At 44.8% G+C, this 23,034-nt stretch overlaps 1 protein-coding gene across 1 annotated transcript; it reads right to left on the reverse strand.

The window, feature by feature from the left end:
* Positions 1-689: 689 nt before the first annotated feature.
* Positions 690-22,596, reverse strand: LOC144141248 (acetylcholinesterase-1-like). The gene is made up of 4 exons (XM_077672812.1): positions 22,161-22,596; positions 11,500-11,689; positions 6,138-7,142; positions 690-1,942 (listed from the first exon to the last, which is right to left on the reverse strand). Exons 1-4 carry the CDS (start codon positions 22,501-22,503, stop codon positions 1,795-1,797), a joined length of 1,686 nt encoding a protein of 561 aa, XP_077528938.1. The 5' UTR covers positions 22,504-22,596; the 3' UTR covers positions 690-1,794.
* Positions 22,597-23,034: the final 438 nt, after the last annotated feature.

The raw sequence follows: 23,034 nt of genomic DNA on the forward strand, positions 1-23,034 counted from the left end.
CGCATTTGCTTTCCCGCTCACCTCTCATGCTGTTCCTGTTCTGTCGCGCTCATCCCAAGGCAAGTACACTAAAGGTTTGCTCAAGGCGATTTGAATTTACCGCGTTCCACAGCTACAGGCCGGGTTCCTCGGTGCCAGTGCGGCTGTATGGAGGAGACGCGTGTGAATCGAGGCAGCCGACTTCAAGGTTTATAGAACCGCTTTGCCGTGCTGCACGCGTGTTCCAAGCAGAGCGTTGCAAACCTAGCTAGTGGAACCATTCGTTGGTGTTCGCGCGTGATTTCTCATGTGCCGCCAGGAGGCGGCGCGGGCAACAGCAGGCGGGAGCTTTCTGAGGTAGATGTAGAGTATCATTTGCTATCGAAAAACCATGCATCGATAAATTTTGTAATAAAGGAACGCTGTAATATCCCTCGTGTACTAATTTTCTGTTTTAAATTTGCTTAATGTCTTGTTCATGTTCCAAAAAGTTGACAAGAATGAACATATAAACCGGGCTTAGACGCTCACATTTGGCTGTGAGTATGTAAGACTATTGGGAAGTATACATTTTACTTTGGCCGGGTGGCTGAATGGAGTCACACACCGACAGACGGACCGACAGACATACAGACCGACCAAAATTTCTAGGCCTGAGTAGACCAAGAATGACTATCGTCTTCAATACTTCCAACATTAGCTAAAACACACTTATCGCCTAACTCCGCGTCCCTGCTCCAATGAAAGAGAAAACACGGAAATTGTCCACGTGTGTTAAAAAGGCGCATTAAAGGAGCGCGAAAAGCAGAACAAAAACAAATAAATTAAAATACATCTTTCCGCGCCGTTGCTAGAGCCACAAACCAGAGACAACGCCACACACAACAAATGCATAGAAATTGTTAATTGACGTGGTACAGCTGCCCTGAGCTATGTGGCGAATCGTAGTTTAGAGCGCCGTTTGAATATCGACCACCTGGGTATCTTTCCCGAAGGCTGTCATCCGGAGACACGTGGTTTTTTTTCACTGCTCACCAGAAAAACTTCCGCCATAGCCGGGGTTGAACGCGACTCTTTTTCACTAAAAAACAGCGCCTTAGCCGCAGTGTCAGCGTGGTCGGTGTCATAGAGCACGGATTATAACGCGGCCTTGACTGCGTCAGGTCCGTTTAAAAGTGTGCAGGTGCGGTCACCTCTTCCGGCTTACGTGACAATCAAGCGTCCCGAAGACGATTCAGATAAGTATGCTATATACGCAATGATTTAAAATCTCCTTGCCGAAGACGATTAGGCTACGTATGCTACGCAAAAAATAAAAATCTCCTTTCGGAGTTGCGGTGCGATTTTGTAGGTCGATCTACACTGGCCGACGTTCAGCAGTTTCGCGTGGCTTCTGGGGAGCCGTGCTGCGCAGGCGCAACTAGCAGTGACGTCTCATGGCGCACAGCTGGCGTGCCGGAGCCACCGCCGCCGCGACTGGACTGGACTGCACTGGACTCGATTAGATTGCATTGGATTGAATTGGATTATATTGGATTTGATTACATTAGACTGGGCTTGACTGGACTTGACTTGATTGGGCTGGATTGAATTGGATTGGATAGTAAATCGTTTAGCAGCAGCAAACATGATAATCAGCTAATCCTCGACAACCAGGCAACCTAGGAATACCCAGCCGAACCTTTCCTCACGCTACGAAACTCCTGGCGCAGCCGAGCTAAGCCACTGCTAATTTTTTTATTTCTTGTGAGATACCTTCCGAACAAATGTGCTGTACGACCATTTATACGGCATTCAAAAATTCCTTTTATGAGCTCAGAAAAGCTGTAGTTTCTTCAGAACATTGCAGCGCTCGGAGACATCAAAGCTGGACACTTGTGGTCGTCCTTTAGTGAGTTTCAGAAACTTCTTGGAATCTGGTGCGAATTTAGGCCACGGGGTTCCATCCGCTGCAGATGGGGATCTGAAAAGAGGGAAAGGCACGTTATTTGAAATACATGATTGCTCTATATTGCGCACTCACTCAATTGCTCCCACTCATTCATTCACTCACTCACTCACTCACTCACTCACTCACTCACTCACTCACTCACTCACTCACACACTCACTCACTCACTCACTCACTCACTCACTCACTCACTCACTCACTCACTCCCATACTCACTTACTCACTCACTCACTCACTCACTCACTCACTCACTCACTCACTCACTCACTCACTCGTTTACCCACTCACTGAATCATTCACTGACTCACTCACACACTATCTCCCTCACTCAATATCTTCGCCACTTTATCACTCACTCACTCACAACTCACTCACCCACCCATTCACTAACTCACCCACTCACTCACTCACAGACTCAGTCAACCACTCTCTCGCTCACTCACTTCCCCGCCCACCTACGCACTCACTCACAGCTCAATCACCCACTCACTCACGCACTCAAAAACCCACTCACTCACTCCCTCCTCACTCCCCCACAGACTCAATCACCCACTCACTCACTCACAACTCATTCACTCACAACTCACTCACGCACCCACTCACCCACCCACCCACGTACTTACTCACTCACTCACTCACCCACCCACATACTAGCTCCCGCTCTAACTCCCTCACATACTCAGTCACCTACCCACATACTCACTTACTGACTCACTCACCCGCTCACTCTCTCACTCACTCCAGGACAAAAATGCACACACATAAGATGTTATACAGCTAAGTATAACTGCACAACTATATCTTAAGTCAACATACGGAATAAAGTTTCACGTTTTAAAAACCTCTCGTAAAGAAAATGACTGCCAAATAATAAGTTACAATGTTTCGCTCGGCTTAAATTGTGGGGTATTTGAATTGCGGGCAACGACAGTAAGACGATTTTACGATGGAGCTGTTGCCAAGCAAAAAACTCCAATTATTTGTTTTCATAGGCGATGCTACCTTGGGTATACTGCCCGCCGTAGAGGAGGGCTCCGAAAGAAGTTTGATGCAATTACAAGATTTTACTTGCGACGAAATGTCTGCACACGTGTTTTGCTCTTCGCCTCTGTTGAGTAGCCACCGCAGCTGCCTCGATCGAATCCGCTAGTTCGTTAGCCTCGCGTTAGCTACACCTAAGCCACCAAACCATCTTGGCAGGTTAGATGACCTACTGGGGCTACGGCTAAGGGAAGGTCATGTTACTTTTAATTCCTACTTAGATTCCAGCCCGGCTGTTTTGATGTGATGCAGAGGGTTAAACGTGACGTTAGGCTGCGTTCCACATGTAAACGGACCTAAGGCGTACTAAATTACACTTATTTACGCAAAAAGTGCCTCAAATTACTCTAAGAGTTTATAAAAAGGAATACACTTGGTCCAAATAAACTCCGCAAAAACTGCTGGGACTCCAACCCGAGCCACTAGCCTCAGGGCACGCGAATCTACAGTGTGGCTATGAATGCCGAAAAGCAAGCGCATTCTAGAGTCGCTCGAAACACAAGGGGTGTTCAGCAGGAACAAACAAAATATCACCAAGGAAGGGCTAAGCTGTTACACTACATGAGATCACGATGTCGCGGAAGTCGCCCGCATGAACTTGAGTAATATGCACTGTCACCGACTAGTGGTTGGTCAAAATTCCTCGACATAATACTCTGCAGAACAACTTATACAAAGTAATTGATAAACTTAGTCTTGTTTACACTTCCTTCATTATAACGCAACATGCACTGGTTGCACTACGTATGGGTTCGAATCCACCGACTTCGCTCACGAAACGATGATGGTGTCCTGTTTGAACACGGGCGCAAAGAAACATAAAATATAAAGGGAGCTGAACGTAGCAAATGCGGATGATGACTCGTCGAACGCGTGGCAAAAACAGCTGGAATCTTTTGTTTATGCCGCTCATAGGGGAGGGGGGAGGCACAAATTCCGCAGAACCGACGGCCTTGGCCACTTCTGTGGAAACCGAAGGCTGACAGATAGAAGCATAAAGAAGGCGTGTATGCGAGTATGCAAGGACATGCATGAGCGAGGTATCTCTGTTAGCAAGAGGTACCATGCTTTCGGAGGAAGCAGCGGACAATTTACCTGCACGCTCTCGTGGCCCAAGATTTTGTCCTTGCGCTAGGTGACATATCGTGAAAATTCACCTGAATTTTATTTTCCTCTCTATTCTGGGCAATGGTTCCAGCCATGCAATGCGACACTTCAGCACTGAGAGCTGTGCGTTTTGGTCTTTTGTCACAATGTTCGGAAACATAAATACATTCTGAAAAACTGAAACTAAAATAATTAGTTAATATATTTAAACACCCCCTGCAGTCTAACGTAGAAGATGGTTGAAATTCGAACCTTTCTATCGTCCGCTTCAAATAGGGAACTTCCTAACACAAAGCAAGTATGATTGTACTGAGTGATTGCTGATGGTAATACTCATTACGTTGAATGAAGACACATATTAAACAGATAGCCTTTATTGAATCAAACAGTTTGCTGACGTACACGTTTCCGTTTCTTTTTAATCGACAGCTTTACACTTGCATAGAATGGTCTTGTGATCGCTTTGGTAAAAAGGTTAAAGGTTCAGCAATACTGACGCGACACAGCTTCTCTGTCGACGTCTGATCTTTGCACGGACTTGTCTACCGTGTCCGACTGGCGCAAACGGCTAGACGTTGATTTCCAAACGGGAAGGACCTGGGTTCAATTCCGACCACGGGAGGCGTTTCCTCTCTGTAGGCGCTTGTTTTAGGCTGGTTTTGCAGCAGTGCGTTTGACCTTGCACCGGAAGCCATTCAGGCAGGCATAGAAAGCTCCGCTTTAAATTTAGCGGTAGTTATCGCTACGTTGGCTGAGGTTTACTACGTTTTCAGGGGTTTTTTTTGCAACCTCGAATATACGCTTTGCTTCTAGGAAGTCTTAATCCTTTTTACGTGCGTGCCTCACAACCCATAACCTTCATGGAGCGTTGAGAGCCATGTGCTCATTGATGATCGGACGGTCGCGGTTGTGATTGGGCATATCATGACAAATAGTGATTCAAGAGTGGAGTGAGGATGAGAATTTTGTATGATATACCCGAATGAAGACGACGTGTCAATAATACGGATTGTAAGAACAGAAATAAGATATTTAGCGGAAGCAAAACTGGAATCATGATCACTCTTCTCCAAAGCAACAAAGGTTTGTCATCGGCGTTTTACCTTTCAAAAGAATGGTTTCAAGTGTATCCCGAGAGTATAGCTATATGGCAGGGAGGCACGGAAACCCCCAGCAGACAACAAAGACAGTTGCGTGTAGTAACAAAAATCAGGTATTATTTAGGTACAAGAAATTTTTACTCCAAAGATACCCTTGAAGAATACTATGGCGAAAGACCAAAAGTCGGCATTTTCCTTAAAAACAGCTTCAAATACCATTTTTCGCCCATGGTTGTGTTTTTGTTTATAAGCCTAATATACGTCCCTTCTTAAATGCATCTATGGCATACTTTCGGTTCCAACATTATTGCAGTTTTGTTGTAAATTATTAAATTGGTTACACGCGCTTAAACCATCTTGGTTTGCTAGATAGCAAATATATGACATATTCGAACGTATTTCATATTCTTCAAATAAAATTTAGGCCCATGAGCACAGATCAGTTGTGAATAGGAAAGTATCAATTGCAATTCAATACTAATGTGCACCTCTTATTTTAACGCTGCGTGCAATTGTGGCGGTGGAACCCTGCCCAAATTCCTGTGAGTGGGCTCGATAATCTGAAGAACACCACCCTCACAGCACAGCCAGATTTCTACGCTTCCCACGTAAATCTGTTTGTTGCCTAGCAGCGGCATCCGTAATCGATTTTTTTTATTTTACTGCGAATATAGATACCTACACGGCTTCTGTACGATGCCCCAACTGCCATTTCTGGTGCTTCGCCGAAAGCTGTATCAGCGCTGTTAGAAATCACAGCGGCAGATATGTTCGTAGCCTCCCCCTATGTGCGCAGTGCATCAACGGGGTAGTTAAAGTGACGTCCGTGCAAGGCTTCTCAAGGAGCTGCTGTTCTATCCCAGAGGCTCTGTCGGACGCCGGGAGTTCCGCACAATGGGTCGTTTAACGCTCGCGCATTTAAAATAATTTTAAACTTGCTTACTTCTCGTAGCATACTCACCTTCCCTTGGCAAAGTTGCTCCACATTTTGATGATTTCTGTGCTGAATTGAATATCCTTCGAGCATCCATCTCTGTCAAAAGGCCTTCCGAAGACAAAGGGCATCTCGTCTCCGTGTGTCATGCCGAACCAGGGTTGCGTCTCGCTGCATCCAGACACGTAGTCTATCACGTAGAAGTAAACGTTCTTTCCAGCGTCAGTGGACGCTGTTGCGTTGTATAGCTTGCCCGCAGTGTTGATGCTTCCGCAGTTCACGCGAATGTCCCCTCTGGTATCCACGAGCGCTTGCCTAAGGGCACTGTACTCAAAGTCGGCTATGTTGGCCATGTACAATTCTTGGAGCTGCTGTACTTGCTCAAGTGATAGCTTTGGGTACAGCGATCTTAAGAAGTAAATCATTTCTTGCTTGTTTATTTGTCTAGGCGGTAGGATCTTAGAAAAGGTGTCTCTGAACTGGCTGTAGAGAAGCCCGCTTCCTTCATTGCCAACTATACCAATGATTACGTCCTTGTTTCCAGTAAACTCGGCAACACTGGGATCTACGGGCAAGAGGTCCTCCCCGAATATTGGTTCAAACATACCTTTTCCTGCATTGACAAAGTTTTGTTCCAGAACGGACAACAATGTCGCGTTCATCTTCTGAAGACACGAGACAAAGTTGACCGAGGTATTGGTCTCTGTGGAGCCGTTGTAACAACCGAAAATTTCCGCAAATTGTTTGGAATAGTCAAGCATTAAAGACTTCTCTCGGGCCCTGCCCTTATTCGTGACAGCGGCGCTTTCAATAATGGCTCGCTGGAAGAGGCCCTGGCTTTGTGGCGATATCAGGTGGAATCCAGTTGAAATGCCGCCAGCACTCCAGCCAAACAAGGTGACTTCGTTTGGGTCCCCACCAAAGGCGGCTATGTTGTCTTGAACCCAGCGTAGGGCTAGTATTTGGTCCTGCAGGCCCTGGTTTCCTGGAGCATCTTCCGTTCCATCGTAAAGGAAGCCAAATGACTGCACTCTGAAAGTTGAATTAGGTAGAGACAATGACATTAAAATAAGTTACCTGGGTGAAGTAGCAATAAAGTCAGCCTAAAAATGCAGGGACGTATTTAGAGTAATTGGTTTCTTCTCTTCAAAGATTCCGTTTTATGAACACTGGTTAGTCCAAGATCTTAATTATATAGACATACCAACACGAGAAAAAAAGTTTGTTCTTTGTGAGCGGTTCACCATCACCGTAACTCTAAATTAGTTTGCAAAGCAACATAATAAATTGTGTGAAACACGAGTGACTCCTTGACCCTAATAACGTGTTAACACCAACATTAAACTTGTAAAAGTGAGGTCGCTAACACGCAGTCCTATGCTTCGGGTCTTAATGTATTTAAGTCGACGTTTGCAGGATGGAAAGTGGAAGTAGAAATTGAATACACTCTGGATGGTTTCGGAGCCCACGCTAACCCATGAAGTAACCTACAAGTATACTCATTCTGGTCGCAAGAAAGATTATTACGTCGAAGTTCTCTGCAACAATAAGATGCCAAGTTACGTCTCAGTTTCAGGTCCCAAATTAGTGATTGGTGCTGGAAAACATATCTTGAGGCATACTAATACTTTGCACGTTTCAATGGTGTTTGACCTGTATGCCCGTCTGAATTTGAAGTTTTGATTCGTTCCGTAAACTCTTTTTGTTTGTAAGTTTCAGTCGTTATGTGAACAAACGCAGTTGAACCTAAAAGGGCCAACCTAAAAAGAAACGCTGAATTTATAGACCCTCCGTTTTTTATACGAGACGGTATTGTTCACGCATAATCAGCAGTAGGTGAAGCTGGGATGACAGTAAGTGAAGCGGTGATGACATTGATCTTAATGTGCCATAGGTGCCTTGTAGCTGTGTCAATCATTCAATAAATATCTCGTTTCCAACTAAGCTGCCTTGAAAAGGCTTCAGCCGGCATTCTTGCTGTACAAATAGTTACTCCAAATCCGTCAGCCAAATAGAAGCACAATTCTCCACAAACGTTCCCTGGATAAAATGTATCCCCACGAAGCCTGCTATGTTTCACTGATAGAGACTGTCTGCCCATCCAAATATATTACACGGAAGTCGACTGTACAGAATGGGTTTCACAAAGCCATGCGGATGATAAACCAAGGCACATCAAGCGCCCCCCCCCCCCCCCCCCCCCCAAAAAAAAAAACGCTTCTCGAGGTCGGAATGGCGCTTGGGTCACTGCCGTTATGAAGCTGATGTCTGTCCTACTGCGGTATTTTTACGTGGTGGAAGAAGTTTGAATTTTGTACTTTGAATGCGACTGTTGTTGGCACTCAAAACTTTCTAAATTTAAACAATTATTCTCTAAAAAAAACGGCGTTCATTTTGGCATGTAGTGCATTATTTATCAATAAAACTGACTGCGAAACACTTTGTGTATCGCTTTTGGTGATTATTCTCTTCCACGCTTTTCAACAACAGTACCCAACACAGATTTGAACAGGATGATTGCAACTAATGAATGGGGTAATTCTAGGCCCTAAGAGGAAATATTGAAGTTGGGCGCACATGTAAGTAGAAGATAAACCACCCGCCCTTCTCTGATAGCTGACGTATTAGTTTTTTTTTTCATAATTTGCAAACATTTGCTCGATGTATCAAAATATACCGTAAAAATTGCTTGGCGTGAATTCCAACTGACTGCGTTTGAACTTATTTTAAATCTCGCGAAGTTTACAGGTTGCTTTTGAATATTTTAAGTTGCGTGGAGTTTACAGCACGTTTCCGAGTACGCTGAGCTGTTATCTCATGCGACATCGAGCAATTTCGCATTGTGCTAAATGCACCTTATACTTTTTCCTCCTAGGCGTACATCACCTTTTCGGGAAGGTTTGCGTTGCCATTTTATGTTGAGCGAATATGGGGATCATGATCAGTGCAGCCCGGTGATGATACATGGGAGCACTGCTGGGCAGCGTCAATCTTTCAAAATGTGATACCTCCGAATGACTGTATTAAAACCAAAGTACACCGCGCTTGCAATAAAACCTTTTATAAGGCAATAACCGGGAGGGTTGGTGTATGGTGCTTTGAAAAACAGCGCTCAAAACACCTGTACGCTACACACATAAGCAAATGGTGATGGCTTGCGCGCAACCCTCATTACGGACAGTAAAATTATACTTCATTTTAAGTGCGAGCGTATGGCTTCGCAAGTGTGCGAGAGCTCGAAGAATAAAGCGAGTAAAAATGGCGCGTGAGATAACAAAACTACAAGGACGCAAAAATTTGGATCACTTCATGGAACGATAGGGCACTTGTTACTTTTTTAAGGAGAAGCAATGGCAAATGCTAGAATCCCCATGTAATAAAAATATTTCATCTTTGTTGTGGTCTCAAGTTCAAAAGGCTGCCATATGTGAACACCAAGTACAAAAACAACATAATAGAAAGGGAGCACTTCCAAGTAAGAGCCGTCTCGTATGCACGACGAAGTCATTTTATTTCTGAGCGGCATTTACTGCTCCTATTTTTGCGTTGTGTAGCTGGAAACTGCCTTCGAGTGCTCCACGTCACAGCTCAGCCACAAAGTTAACACAAATATATAGAAATTGAAATGATTTAAAGCATCGCCAAAACGTTATTAGTTTGCACATAACTTGTATATTCCTAACAACTTTACCAATGGGTTTTACTAACTTTACCCAAAGCATCAAAATAATCCAAACTGCAAGTTCGTAAGGGCTGGATTGCTTTTGGTTAGTGCTACAAAATAATGGAGGAGTAGGCTACCTCGATAACTACAACTATCGCTAAACAACCAATGTCATCTCCCACGTAGTACATGCGGGACCAACTTAGGTTGCTATATATTCTCCAAAAATGCTTAGTTGGGTCCAACAAGCGATCGAGAACAGGATAATCGGTGAAACATTTTGGTATCAGAGGCCAACTTCCAGGAAGAGCAATCACGCTTTCGGCACAGTACATTGTCTCCAGTAAGGGTGAAAACATCGGTACGGAACTTTACCTGTAATTATTACGAACCACACAGGAACTATCAGAACGAAAATCGGCTACCTAAAGAACTAGAAATAAGTAAGGGTAGACCATAAGCTCAATAGAGAGATTAGATGAGAAATTTTGTGCGAGAAGAAAAGCGAGAGGTTGAAAGTTTATCCGTAAAGCCTTGTAGAGCAGGTGACAAGAATTGGTTAATACTGATTGTAGGTTTATTGTTAGTTTAGTGTTGGATAGCTTCGGCCCTTCGCTATAATGAAGCTTTCGCGGTACTTTTTCTAACAGTGAACAATGTTGAGAGAGTGGGCTGGTGATATGAACTACAGTCTTTTGGTGTCACGGCAGTCTGCGTAGTGGCGTTTGTGGTTGGCGTTTCTGATAATCTTCAGGAGGTGCTTAGTACGCAGGACTTTTTCGTTGACCTAATTTGTTGACCAGTAATATTAATAATATAATTGTATTCTATTTCTATACTTTTAGGCTAGGGACCCAAAGAAAAAAGGCGTACGAAAAGCTTGACTTGATACACACATCGAATGAAATACAATATGACACGTTGAAATTTCCACCAGCGTACAGTGCAACCAAACGACATCAGTTGTAGCTGTTTTTTTGTGGTGTTCTCATGAGGGAAGGCTATATTATATTTACTGTGAGTATTTACGGCATAAACTGAAGCTTGGATTTGGCAGATATGACAGCGGCAAGAGCAATAAATTTCTTTGCATGCCCCACGAATAAAAAAAGATACGTAATATTTAATTTGAAGTGACTAGCCTTTCGTAGCTCACTCAGCCCCATTCTAGTCACAAAAGACGTCTTTTAAACGGAAAAAAAAAATTAAAATATTTCAATGTAGTGCTACATTGAAGTAATATTGGTACGAGCGATTTAATATGGGAAGAAGAACAACCAAGTCTTCCATGTCTTCTCTTCATGCTAGCGTTCAAGGGATACGATCAACTGAAACTAAAGGGCTCACTACAACCACCAATTATTTTTATTGGTGGTGGATAATGCGGGCGGGCGCAGATCACGTCAACAAATGTCCTTGACATCACAAAGACGTTGCGAAAAGAGGCAATGAATTCGCCACTGGTTGATATGTTATCTTGTATAACTCCGTTATTGGTATGAAACTGCAGGCACAAATGGTATCATTGTTATCTGGACAGCGTAGGCCTTTTATTAAATGAAATCTGTCTTTTTCTTTCATGGCTCCCGCATCCCCGTTAGGGAATTTTTTGAAGGTTTGAATAACCGGAACTGTAGGTAAGGTTGTCAACCACATTAAGCTTTTACTGATTCCAACGGCTGTCGTGGTGTTTAAAAAACCTGCTAGCACTTAAGTTACACCTACCTGTAGGCAATGGTTACGACAACAACGCCCCCAATGGCGGCTAAGTTTCCTCCGTCTAGCAAGGGAATGGAGGGTGAGCCTTCCTGAAATCCTCCGCCGTGCAACCAAGCCATCACGGGCAGTCTTTCTGTATTGTTCAGAGTTGGTGTCCATACGTTCAAATAGAGACAGTCTTCACTCTTCGGATGATCTGAAAGTAAACAAAAAACCAGAGCCAATTGAGGTTTTGAGTTTGGTTTCCCTCTCTATGAGAAGTAAGGTTATATATTCTCGCCAAGTACTAAATGATGAGGATCACTTGTATTGTTTGGAAAAGGGGTAGCACCATTTCAAGAGGAGGGGATTGTTGAGGGAGTGAGGCACTGTCAGGCTTCCGATAGAAACACGCCGCATAATCTTTTCACGTAGGCGGTTTGCAGGGGAAGTCTCCAGGGGCGCCCAGACTCGCCACTTATCTTTTTACTGATACATAAGTTGTATGGACAGGATGCATAGCACTGAGTGTAACAGTTGGATAATAATGCATGTTTTGTTTCCCTCTTCTCCACAACAAAAATAGATGACATCGTTTCGGAAATGTATATTTCCGGGCGTCAAACAAATAAACGATATTTTAAGTAGCTCTGGCTTTTGCCGAGGAATATGCACGAAGGTGTCCTGAAAAAGTTCTGATTTCCTGAGCGAAAATGTTCCTTTCCTTGATTTGGTGCTTGTGTTGTGGTGCCTAAATATCACGACAACAATTTCCGGTTTCTTTATGTTAAAATAAATAAGTAGCGACAAAAAATGGTGTCTGGTTTTTCCAAAAATATTGTTAAACTTGTCAGTATTTTTTGTGGTATTTAAAGTAAGCATTGCGAACTGTCGGTATCTGTTTTCGGTTCCTGAAGTCAGTATTTGGCCTGAAAGTAAAAAAAATCAGTAATGAGAAGCATTGTATATCCAAAATCTGTTCAGAGCACTAAAAGGTCTGGCGTTAGTGATGAATGTTTTCAAATGAAAGTGGCCCCGAGGAAATACCATGGTACCACCTACGAGTGACGTCATTTGTAGGACGCAGGGTATGCTGTCGTCTGCTAGAGTACATTTCTTGTGCTTATGCGACCGCACGATTTTTGTTGTAGCCACCATGGGCCCCATACTCGCAGTTTTGATGCAAAAAACGGAATAAAGTTTTCTACAGGCCAAACAATCCGGGCAAGCAATGAACGGCTCGCTTGTTGCCGACGACACCACCACTGCTAGGTAGTTGCTACCATCGCCACTGACAGCTCGAACGCAGCCAGCTAACGCCAAGGACGATACAATTGGTGCCGAGAAAAGTGCGCTGGTAATTTATTATGACATACTTGCGACGGGACATGTACGCGACTCTGTGTGCTAGAAAATAAACCTTGCAACAGCGACAAAACGTGCCGTTCAGTTGTTATCTCGCCATGCGTACTGCGCGCATTGCCTGGTAAATAAATGGCTACGTGAGACCGGTAAAGGAATTGGTGCGCCGCACAGGATTAGAAGTGCTGGTACGATCTGCACTTTGCCTTAACAGTGCCTTTTTCCTCTCCTATGTTTGTTTATATTAATGCACTGATTTTATTAACGATCACTAGTACTCTGTACTGCTGATATGTTTACTTTTCGCTACAACTTGTCCGCTATGTGCGAATGGTATTAACGCGAGTGTTCAACGCCTTCAAGCGGGTTTAGACGTGGCTATGTTTATTTTTAATTAGGACCTCTGTAACACGGCCTCTTGTCTGTTTACAATGAGCCTGTGCCTTTCGCTAGCATAAGTTCGAAAATTCACGATTGCTCACAGAAGGCGTGGTTGCGTACGAGGCGAAACACGTCGTGGAGTAATGGGGAGTTTAAGAATAGGGAAACCAAGCGTTGGGGGCCCCCTTGAAGTTCGGCGATCCCAAAACAACATGGTTGCGCGCGGCGAGTTTTACAAGAGGGTTTTCTCAACAGTCAGCTCGCCGCCGGTTTCCGATGCGCGGAGTCCGATGTTGCGAACTTAGGCTTAGCGTGGCGGCAAATATTTCACCGCCGCTACCGTTACAGTCGCGATTCACAGTCCCTAACACAACCTTTCACCGCATTGTCTCATATGTGGAAGTTTGTATCCGTGGTGACTGCCACTTAAGCGATCGATAATCAGAATACCCGCCACGGCCTCGGCCGATTTTTCCGCGCAGGTATCGCAACCCTTCGGCCGCTCACCACACCGTGCGCGAACGTGCCGGCGGCGCGGGGCCCGACATCCGCGGCAGGTCGGCGTAGATCGCGGCAGATATTTGAGCATCGGCTTGAAAATCACCGCTGATGACACTACGTAGCAAAATTTTTCACCACACTAACATCCACTTGCGCTAATGTAGAACTCCTTTTTCGCGATAAGTGTGATTTTAAAAAGCGGCAACAAGGTGTTGCTGTCGTGACCTACGTCGGTTCGAGCCGTCAGCAGGCAGGTATGGTGGACGTGTGTGCAGAGTGTTTCCGCGTACAGTAAACGCTTCATGATTTCCTGCTTCACTTATTTCTTGAGAACGACAACCGCAATCTGGAAATTTAGCTCCGTGATCGTCGTAGCCGAGCTAAATCTTGATCGGGGAAACGAGTCCCAGCTTACGCTTACACCGGGTTCGGTCGCTTACGTCCGAATACATCACCACGCTCAAGTCGTTTGCGGGCAGCGTGCCACGGTTATAGAGTCCCCAGGAGGTCAAACTACGCTTCACGCGCTGATAATTAACTGCAAACGCCAAAAATTAGCACAAAAATACCCTTAAAAAGAGCGTTTTAAACGAAATGTCACGCGCTGCAAGCCAACTACGCAGCAAGGGATCCTACAAGTGACGTGAAAACGATCGCAGCGCCGGCGTCTCCAGTGGTGGCCCTCGCGGCCAATATCGCAATGGAAACCTCGGGGACATTAGAGGCGAAACGTAAGTACGTTAATTGTAGCTCCCACGTTCTTTAAGTTAGGACTAACGTAGGGTTGGTTTAGCAAGGTTAGCAGTGGTTAGCTCGGCTTTGCAGTGGTTTAGCAGTGGTTTAGCTCGGCTTTGCCAGAATATACGCATCGTTAGCTAAGGTTCAGCTGGTTATTCTTAGGTTTCCTGGTTGTCTAAGATTAGCTGATTATTATGCTTATTGCTGCTGAAACGATTGCAAATCCAATCTAATCGCTGCGGCAGCTCCGGCGCACCAGCTGTGCGTCGTGAGAAGTCACTGCTCCTCGAGCATGGACACTACGGCTATCCAGAGGCCACGTGAAACTGCTCAACCTCGGCCATTGTAGCTCACCCTACAACCATTAGCCAAACCCAACGCCGTGAACGCTGATGTTAAGAGAGAACTTGCATGGCGCTACCTATTCGCGAGGCTGAGCTGCACAGAACTTCTGAAAGCCAGCAAATAGGTTCCCGTTCGCGCCAATTCATTTTTGGCTACTTCCAGTGCTCGCGCCATCTACGAAAAACATTTGTACCTTTTGAACTTGAAATACCGCCAATATGTGTGGCTTTGTTTTTTCACGGCGTATTTTTAAATGCTTCCACAAAAACGATGCCTTGACGCAAAACGATGTATTTTGAGTTAAATGAACAGAGCAGCTCATGCTTCTATACTGGTGTCTTGCCTCAAACATGCTTTATGTGTTCTTTTTGCTCAACAATGTTGACAATTACAGACATTGCCGTCAGATTTAGTAGCTTCGGAAAGATTTCCTTATATAAACATGCCGCTTAATCGGGTTTTTACTTGGTGTATTTGTGCTTGGCGATTGCTCTCCTCCTTACTATGTTCTGCGCTTTCGAGGTCGCTCAGATAGAGTTACCACATCTTGTTCCATGCAAGCCGCCACCGAGAACAGTTTCGTTGTTTAAACAGCGAACTTAAAACCGAGTAGAAAGCCTTCAGCGTATGCGAAATCACAGCAAAAACAAACAGTGCGGAGCTCCTCCCTGTGCTCTTCTAGGCATAAGAAGCTAAAGAAAAAAATTCCCGCCGCTCTACGAAGTGAATCATTACTTGGGGGCGAAGCACTGATGATTGTTCTTACGGTAAATCACCCGTGACAGTGCTTACAGCTGCTAAAATGATTTCCAATTCAATCCAATCCAAATTCATATCGAATTCAATACAATCCAATCCAATGCTCCTCGCACATGCGCAGCACGGCTCTCCAAGAGCACTCTCTCTTCATCCCTCTCTATTTCTGTCTCTCTCTCTAATTTTTTTTTTGAATTTTGAATTTGAATGCCTTAATATTCAAAACGGGGGGAAGTACATACAAGTTAGTATACAGACAACCTGATGTGAACTTTTTGTTTTGTTCCTATTACCCTTTTGTGAACCTTTTGTTCATAGATGTTTCGATTTGCACGGCGCTGTGCGTCTCTCTCTCTCTCTCTGTCTGTCTCTCTCCCTAACCTTTGGTGAACCTTTCCTTTTGTTCTTGTTAACTTTTGGGGAACCTTTTGTTCACAGATGATTCGATTTACACGGTGCTGTGCGTCTCTCTTTGCCTAACCTTTTGTGAACCTTTTATTTTGTTCTTGTCAACCTTTTGTGAATCTTTTGTTCACCGAAATTTCAATTTACACGGTGCCGTGCATATCTCTCTCTCTGTATCTCTCTCTCTTTCTCTCATACATTTTGTGAACCTTTTATTTTGTTCTTGCCAACCTTTTGTGAACCTTTTCTTCACAGATGTTTCGATATACACGGTTCTCTGCGTCTCTCTCTCTCTCTCTAATCTTTTGGGAACCTTTCCTTTTGATCTTGTTAACCTTTTGAGAACATTTTATTTTCTTTTGCTAACCTTTTGTGCATCTTTTGTTCACAGATGTTTCAATCTACACGGTGCTGTGCGTCTCTCTCTCTCTAACATTTTGTGAACCTTTTATGTTGTTCTTGTTAACCCTTCGGGAACCTTTCATGCACAGATGTGTCAATTTACACGGCGGTGCACTGTGAGCACGGACGCCGGACGCCGGACAAGCCTCAGCCTTAAGGTGCTTCGCTGCTTGAAAAACAATTCTAGCTGCCCTAGCAGTAGCCGTATGAGCAGTGCGAAGGCGGGAAAATTGAATTGTACTGCACGATTCTTCATTCACTTCATCGCGACAGCAGCTATAAGGGAAGCGAAGAACGTCGGAGGAAGAACCCAAGAGCGGATAAATTAAGGGGCAGGAGTGGCGGGTTATAATTAATGTTTCGACGATATGTGCACTCAAGCCAGAAGATACGCGACCAATTTTGTAAAGTTTTTTTCAGTTTTGCTATCTTCGAGTTAGTGAAGTACTATTTAGGCCTAATTTTACCTTTAAAATGAACCTGTACTTGGATGAGGGAGAACATTACGCAAAAAATACAACTAAAAATAAAATACCACGTAATGAGCAGCCATGAGTGTACGTCACCCCCATTTGAAAGTTTCATAGTTATTTGCACTATCATAGCGGCCAATTTGGTCATTAGGGGAACAGCGTGCATGCCTAGAGAAGGCAAGCGTGGCCGGGGGTGGCGGAAAGTTAGGTGGGCAGATGAGATCAAGAAGTTTGCGGGAATAAATTGGTCGCAGTGAGCACAGAGCAGGGATAATTGGAGAATAATGGAAGAGGCCTTTGCCCTGCAGTGGGCGTAGATAGGCTGTTGTTGATGATGATGATGAGTTGCTAATGGTTTTTCACAGTGTGCTGACATTGGTGTCATAAATAATATACTGCTACCTTTCCGTGCGTACACAACGGCGCTTCTCCGCCTAGCTTAGATATTTCCGGCCGCATGTGCTCTTGGCAATGCAGTTTTAAAATGTAACCGCGTGGTTATCTGGGCGAGTTGTGCGTTCTCTTCGTCCACGTCTTTTGTCGCGCCGTTGTTCATAGTGACAGTTATAAGATCATCTTACATCCGTAGTCATTTTCAATTCCTAAATGTGTGGCTTGTATGTGAATATTAGACAGACAATTTAGTTTGATTATACCTATCTTCAACATATCACGAGAATTTTACTACCAGATGTCTCAACCTTAAATTGGAATATGTGGCTGCTGTTTGGCATGCTGGTGTTGCATTGCTCACAGACGAAATGGAAGCGGTGCAAAATCGTTCATGTCATTTCATACTTTCAAAAATATTATCGCACGTCCAGCGTCACCGCAATGAAATCATCTTTACCAATACCACTACTTCAGCACAGCAGGCAAATATCGCGTTTCTGCCTATTCCATAAAATACATCATAGCAATTTCATTCTTATCATCATCAATTGTCATCATCAATAGATTATTTCATCAATCCATCGCATTTGTCAGCGCGTGTTGATTTCGAGAGTGTTGAACTGTTGAACTGAAGCGCGTGTTGAACTGAATTCGAGAGAGGATCCTGCCTGGTTGCCAAGGCAACCAATTTTTGAGATTGCCAGGTAATGGCCCTCTCGCCACCGTTAGAAACTCAGAGCAGCGGCGGAGCACATTTTGTGAACGTTGCCGCTTTCCCACACGTGTCACCCCAGATGAACTGGTCACGTGACTAAAGCATTGAGAAGGCTACCGGTTGGGGGAGAGTGGCCGGAGAAGAAGGAGGGGGCTTGGTTGGCCAGTCCGGGCTGATGCGTTTGGCATTGCGAAAATACACGAGGCGATGGTGGGAATATCCCTGGTATCTGTAACCTGTCTCTCCGATAGGGCGTTTTTAGGCGGGCACAAAGAGTATATACCTTGTCCAATAACAGGAACCGAATCGTCGTTTGAAACGGCTCCTTCGAAACGCAAGGTGCGACATAGCCTGTATCGCAAGCCTCAACTAGGCATTAAAAACAGGTGGCTAACCCGCACAAATGCTTTCCTTGATTTATTGATTGATTGTAGGGTTTACCGCGCCTATGAGGCGCGCCGTAGTTGATGGCGCCGGATTAATTGTAACCACCGGGGGTCTTTACGTGCTCCGAAATCTCGTACACACCAGCGTTTTTGCTTTTCGCCTTTATCAGAAAAGCGGGCGCCGCAGCCGGTAATCGAACCCACGTCCTCTTGCTCAGCAGCACAACGCCTTAGCCACTGTGCCACCGCGGCGGGTTTTTCCCTGATTTACAATTTCCACTTAAATTTGTAGGCTGTGGCTTGGAGGAAGTTCTTATTTTGTACGTGGTTGTGCAGTCTGCTCTGGATTAGGTGTTTCATTTCCTTACCTGCGCAGAAGGTTAGTCATAATGGCCTCACGTTCTGTATTGACACTTCTGTTACCCGTTGGCGAAAAGCGAAAACACGCGTGTGTTCGATATTTCGCCTGACGTAAAGAACCCTATGTGGCGAAAATTAATCCTGAGCCCGCCATTACTTCACGTCCCATCCGCTATGCAGCATCGGCGCGTTATATCTCATTATTAACCAATAAATCTTTCATCGGTTTGGAGAGAAGTATTCTTTCCGCGTGCTTCTATTCTGTTGAAAGTGTGCCTTCCACCCAGTCTTTTGCAAGCAGCCAGAGCATCCGTGTGTGTGTCGGGTAGTATTTTTTCAGGTATTTTTTATTCAGTTTTTCCGAGGTGATGCGTATTGTTATATTACTGACAGGCTACTGATTTCCGCTACTATGGTTGGGCTGTCTAGAGTTGGTTTGCTCTTGTCGGTGTACCAATTTTGGCGGCTGGGCGTGGGCGCGTGGGGGGCTTCCCATATAGTTGTGTACGAGCGCTGCCATTGATTCCTCCACGTATTCGTGAAGTACTAAATAACCTTGTTATTGTTGGACTTTGATGTCCAGTCTGGTGGTGTGTGCGGCGTTGAACGTTCCTACTATATGCGCCCCTTTGCTGGCTACTTTGCCGGCAGCCATGGGCATTTTTTGCACTTGCATGTTTTTATCTATGGTTTATAATTGTTTAAGGAATGCCAATTTTGAACAGAAGTGAAGCGTATCACCTAAGTTGTTGGACTATATAGAACAGTTTTGGTTGGTTTCCTTTGTTTTGTATTCGTTAGCTGCAGCTGTTATCCGCTGTGTTGAGATTTTGTGCTGACTGGTGTGTCTGTCGTTTCCGGCGCTTCAAAAAGCTCGTGCGCGCGCCGCAAAGCGGCAGTAGGCTGCAGGCTTTTTTTAACCTTCCGCGACCTTCCTCTTGTGCTTAATTTGGATGTTTTCTCTTTGGCTGAATCTATCTTCAGGCAGCGCCACCAATTTAGTTAGTTTCAAGCTGGTATCTTTCTCTTGGGCGCTGTTTTGTCTATACAAAAAATAATAACATAATGGTCACTGCCGAGGACTCCCTGTGGGTTTTTGCAGGTGACACGAGTTACGTTATAGGGAAAGGTAATGTCCGGGAAGAAATCTCTCTTGTACGCGTTTGCCTTCTGATTGGGTGTTTGGAGAGCAGGCAGTAGTATTTTACTTTGTCTTGCTGTTTGGCGTGTTTGTCTTTCTTTACTGGAAAATTGAATGTACATTCCGGTGGATGTGCGGCGTTGAATGTTCCTACTATATACGCGCCTTTGCTGGCTATTTTGCCGACAGCCATGGGCATTTTTTGCACTTCCTTGTTTTTATCTATGGAAGTTTGTAATTGTTATGTATTGAGTTCCTCAGTTAAACGTTCTTCACACGAAGCGCGTCGATTAGTGTGGCGGCACTATGAACTACAATGTATTTGCATTGTGAATATTTTTTAGGACATAATATAAAAAGGTGAGCCATTAGACATCTGACTAAGCATTTTGGGGGCATTTATTGGAAGCTTCACACCCATTCTACGAGAAGTTTTAATGCAACCGACCTTGTGTTACAAGTTTGCTAACGAAAATTGAACGTTAAAAATAAATCACACGCAAATAATAGTCGCCGCTGGGTACCGTACCTGCAGCCTCTATTCTCCGTCGTGCGTCTGTTATGCCGCCTCACTCTGTTCCGAACAGGTAAATTACTTGCAAATAGGCCTAACCCCCAACATACCTTAAAAGGTGCGCAACCGTTTCCGCAACCCGTTTTTTGAATTTACATCAACCTTATTATAAGTTGCTAATAATATTTATAATAACGGCAAAGCATATTGAGGCCTCAGTAAGCCGGCAGACAAAAGTGTATTGAATTTGAATTGAATGCTTTACCTTCAGGAGGGTTTGTAACTGGGCTATTTGGTTCATTGCATGAAGTTCAACAGCCCAGGGACGGGACTAAGAGCAGAAGCGAAAACAGGGGCGCTGACTAACAATTGTTTATTTTTGGAATGAAAGAACATTTATACAGTTACAAAAACTAGCATGGTTATCACGGGAGCGGATTGCAGGACGCGGGAAGGCATGGCAAACAGGCAGGGATGCTCTTATCCAGCATACGCGCGAAGATATGGGCGAAACGTGGGCTCCTCTTATCGGGCAAGATATGCGAGTTCCTTATCCAGCAAAGCCACTGACGGTGTGCTGACGCATGACGATCCTCTGCTGTGGACACGTGAAATATGCGAGGCATTCCGCATTCACAGCAGAGGATGGCCATGCGTCGGCACAGCGTCGGTGGCTTTGCTGGATAAGGAACTCGCATATCTTGCCCGATTAGAGGAGCCCACGTTTCGCCCATATCTTCGCGCGTATGCTGGATAAGAGCATCCCTGCCTGTTTGCCATGCCTTCCCGCGTCCTGCAATCAGGTCCCTGATAACCATGCTAATTTTTGTAACCGCGTAAATGTTTCTTCTTTCCAAAAATAAACAGTTGTTAGTGAGCGCCCGTATTTGTCGCCTCTTCTCTTAGTCCCGTCCCTGGGCTGTTCAACTTCATGCTTTAACCTTCGGTTCTTGCACGCACCGCATTCAGTACCAGTGCTATGCAAGTGGCTCCCGTCAATTCGACTTGCGCAATTTCCGGGGATATTGCTTTCGAAGTGGCCCCCTCCTGTTCAGTAATACGGTGTCTTAATAAAGACTATAACGACCGCTTCATCGATTACGTTTACATAAAAATCATGCACTAGTGATTTTCCTTCGCCTTCAGGGCAGTAGCTTTATATTGTATTGTGGAGATGTGATAACCTGACTCACATGCTCACGTCAGGTAAGTAATCACTGCCGAGGGCACTCAACGAACAGTTTTGTTCAATTGCTATCATGGCCGTGAGATCATTCCGTGCTTAAAAACATCCAAAGTAAGCTCCCTATATACAAAGCCTGTTGCAATGTCAAGACGTAGTTAAAACTAAAAGAATGCCGCAGTGAGATTTGTTCAAAATGTACTTCTGTTGTAATGGAGATTTTGAAATATGCTATAAACTTTACTGTAGAGCCGAAGTTACGCGGCATAAGAACGTTTCAACCATACTTGACATCGTTAGTACACGAGCATAAACTGCGCGCTGTCCATGTTGCAGATTTGGCTGTAAACTTGACTTGGTTTCTGTATTCGAAGGAAAAACGCGAGCTCGCATGTCTGTGCTTGTATTGTCCCGCTTCACGAGCAATGTCTACCGTGGTCATAACAACCAACAGAAATACAGCGCTAAAAAGGTCACATCTTATTTCACAAAAAAAAAGGAGGAGCAAGTTTTCAAACACTCGAACTTGCGCAATTTTTGCCGATCTTTGTCGCGGGCCCTCGGTAGTCCTGCATCGATTTACAAATAACCTTTTTGGGAACACTTCCAGCCGTAAAAAATGGCGATACTTACCGTACGGAATCCATATTTGATACCTGGCCGCAACAACGTTGACTTGCATGCATGCAGGAGGCGTCTTCGTAGCGGCAAACACTCCTTCAGCCACTGTAGTGAAAGGCTGGGGCTTTCGGTATCGTAGTTCTCCTATGGGTGGTTTCGCGTACGGTATGCCCGTAAAGGCGTAAACGGCCCCGTTGCCTCTGGTGTTGAGCCTGATGCCGCCAAAACTTCCAGCTTTGGCCGTTACGATTGGTCCTTTTACTACTGAGTCAGTTACCGACGATGGCGAGCAGGCCGTGAAAACTAGCGGAGAGAAAAGCATGGAAAACAGCACGAAACGCCCACCAACCGTCATCTCGTCTGACGTATTACAAAGTCACAAGCTAAGGCAGTGGTATCACCTGCTGTTGTGTCTATCCCCTAGATCTGCGGGCAGTTTACAATGCGATTGAAAGAGAGCTGAGAGAGAAGGGGGGGGAGGAACAAATCAAACTCTAAAAATAGGAACTGGAGTATGTGCTTTTAAACCGCTATATGGAGAGCGCACCTGCGTACAGGTGAGCATTCTTGGTCGCATGTGTTTTAAGCCGGAAATATCCAAATCAACGATCGCTAAGCCCGTATCCTGCGTCGTTCATTTTTCCCCCGATCCGGTGCGCAGGGCGTGATGTTTTTTGTTCAGTCACGCGCGATAGATCAGCCGAAAAAACAAATAGGCGAGAGAAACGTACGTTGTTTAATTGGTCTGTTGTTTCTCATGTATTTTATTGGGAGATCTCGCGTAATTTAGAGAATAATACGCACAATAATGGCATGAACACGAAACCTGTGACGTAGATAAGGGACATAACCATGGTGTAAAAAGCATGTCTAATGTAGAAAAAAA

The sequence above is a fragment of the Haemaphysalis longicornis genome, unplaced genomic scaffold (assembly GCF_048455015.1).
Source record: "Haemaphysalis longicornis isolate Haplotype H1 unplaced genomic scaffold, Haemaphysalis longicornis Haplotype H1 scaffold_6, whole genome shotgun sequence".
Taxonomy (NCBI): domain Eukaryota; kingdom Metazoa; phylum Arthropoda; class Arachnida; order Ixodida; family Ixodidae; genus Haemaphysalis; species Haemaphysalis longicornis.

Excerpts from the sequence above, each read along its gene's own strand:
- LOC144141248 (XM_077672812.1), bottom strand. The coding sequence starts at position 22,503 with ATGACGGTTGGTGGGCGTTTCGTGCTGTTTTCCATGCTTTTCTCTCCG. Across the intron at positions 7,143-11,499 it reads GTCGTAACCATTGCCTACAG|AGTGCAGTCATTTGGCTTCC; the intron begins GTAGGTGTAACT and ends TTCAACTTTCAG. Across the intron at positions 1,943-6,137 it reads AGCAACTTTGCCAAGGGAAG|ATCCCCATCTGCAGCGGATG; the intron begins GTGAGTATGCTA and ends CCCTCTTTTCAG.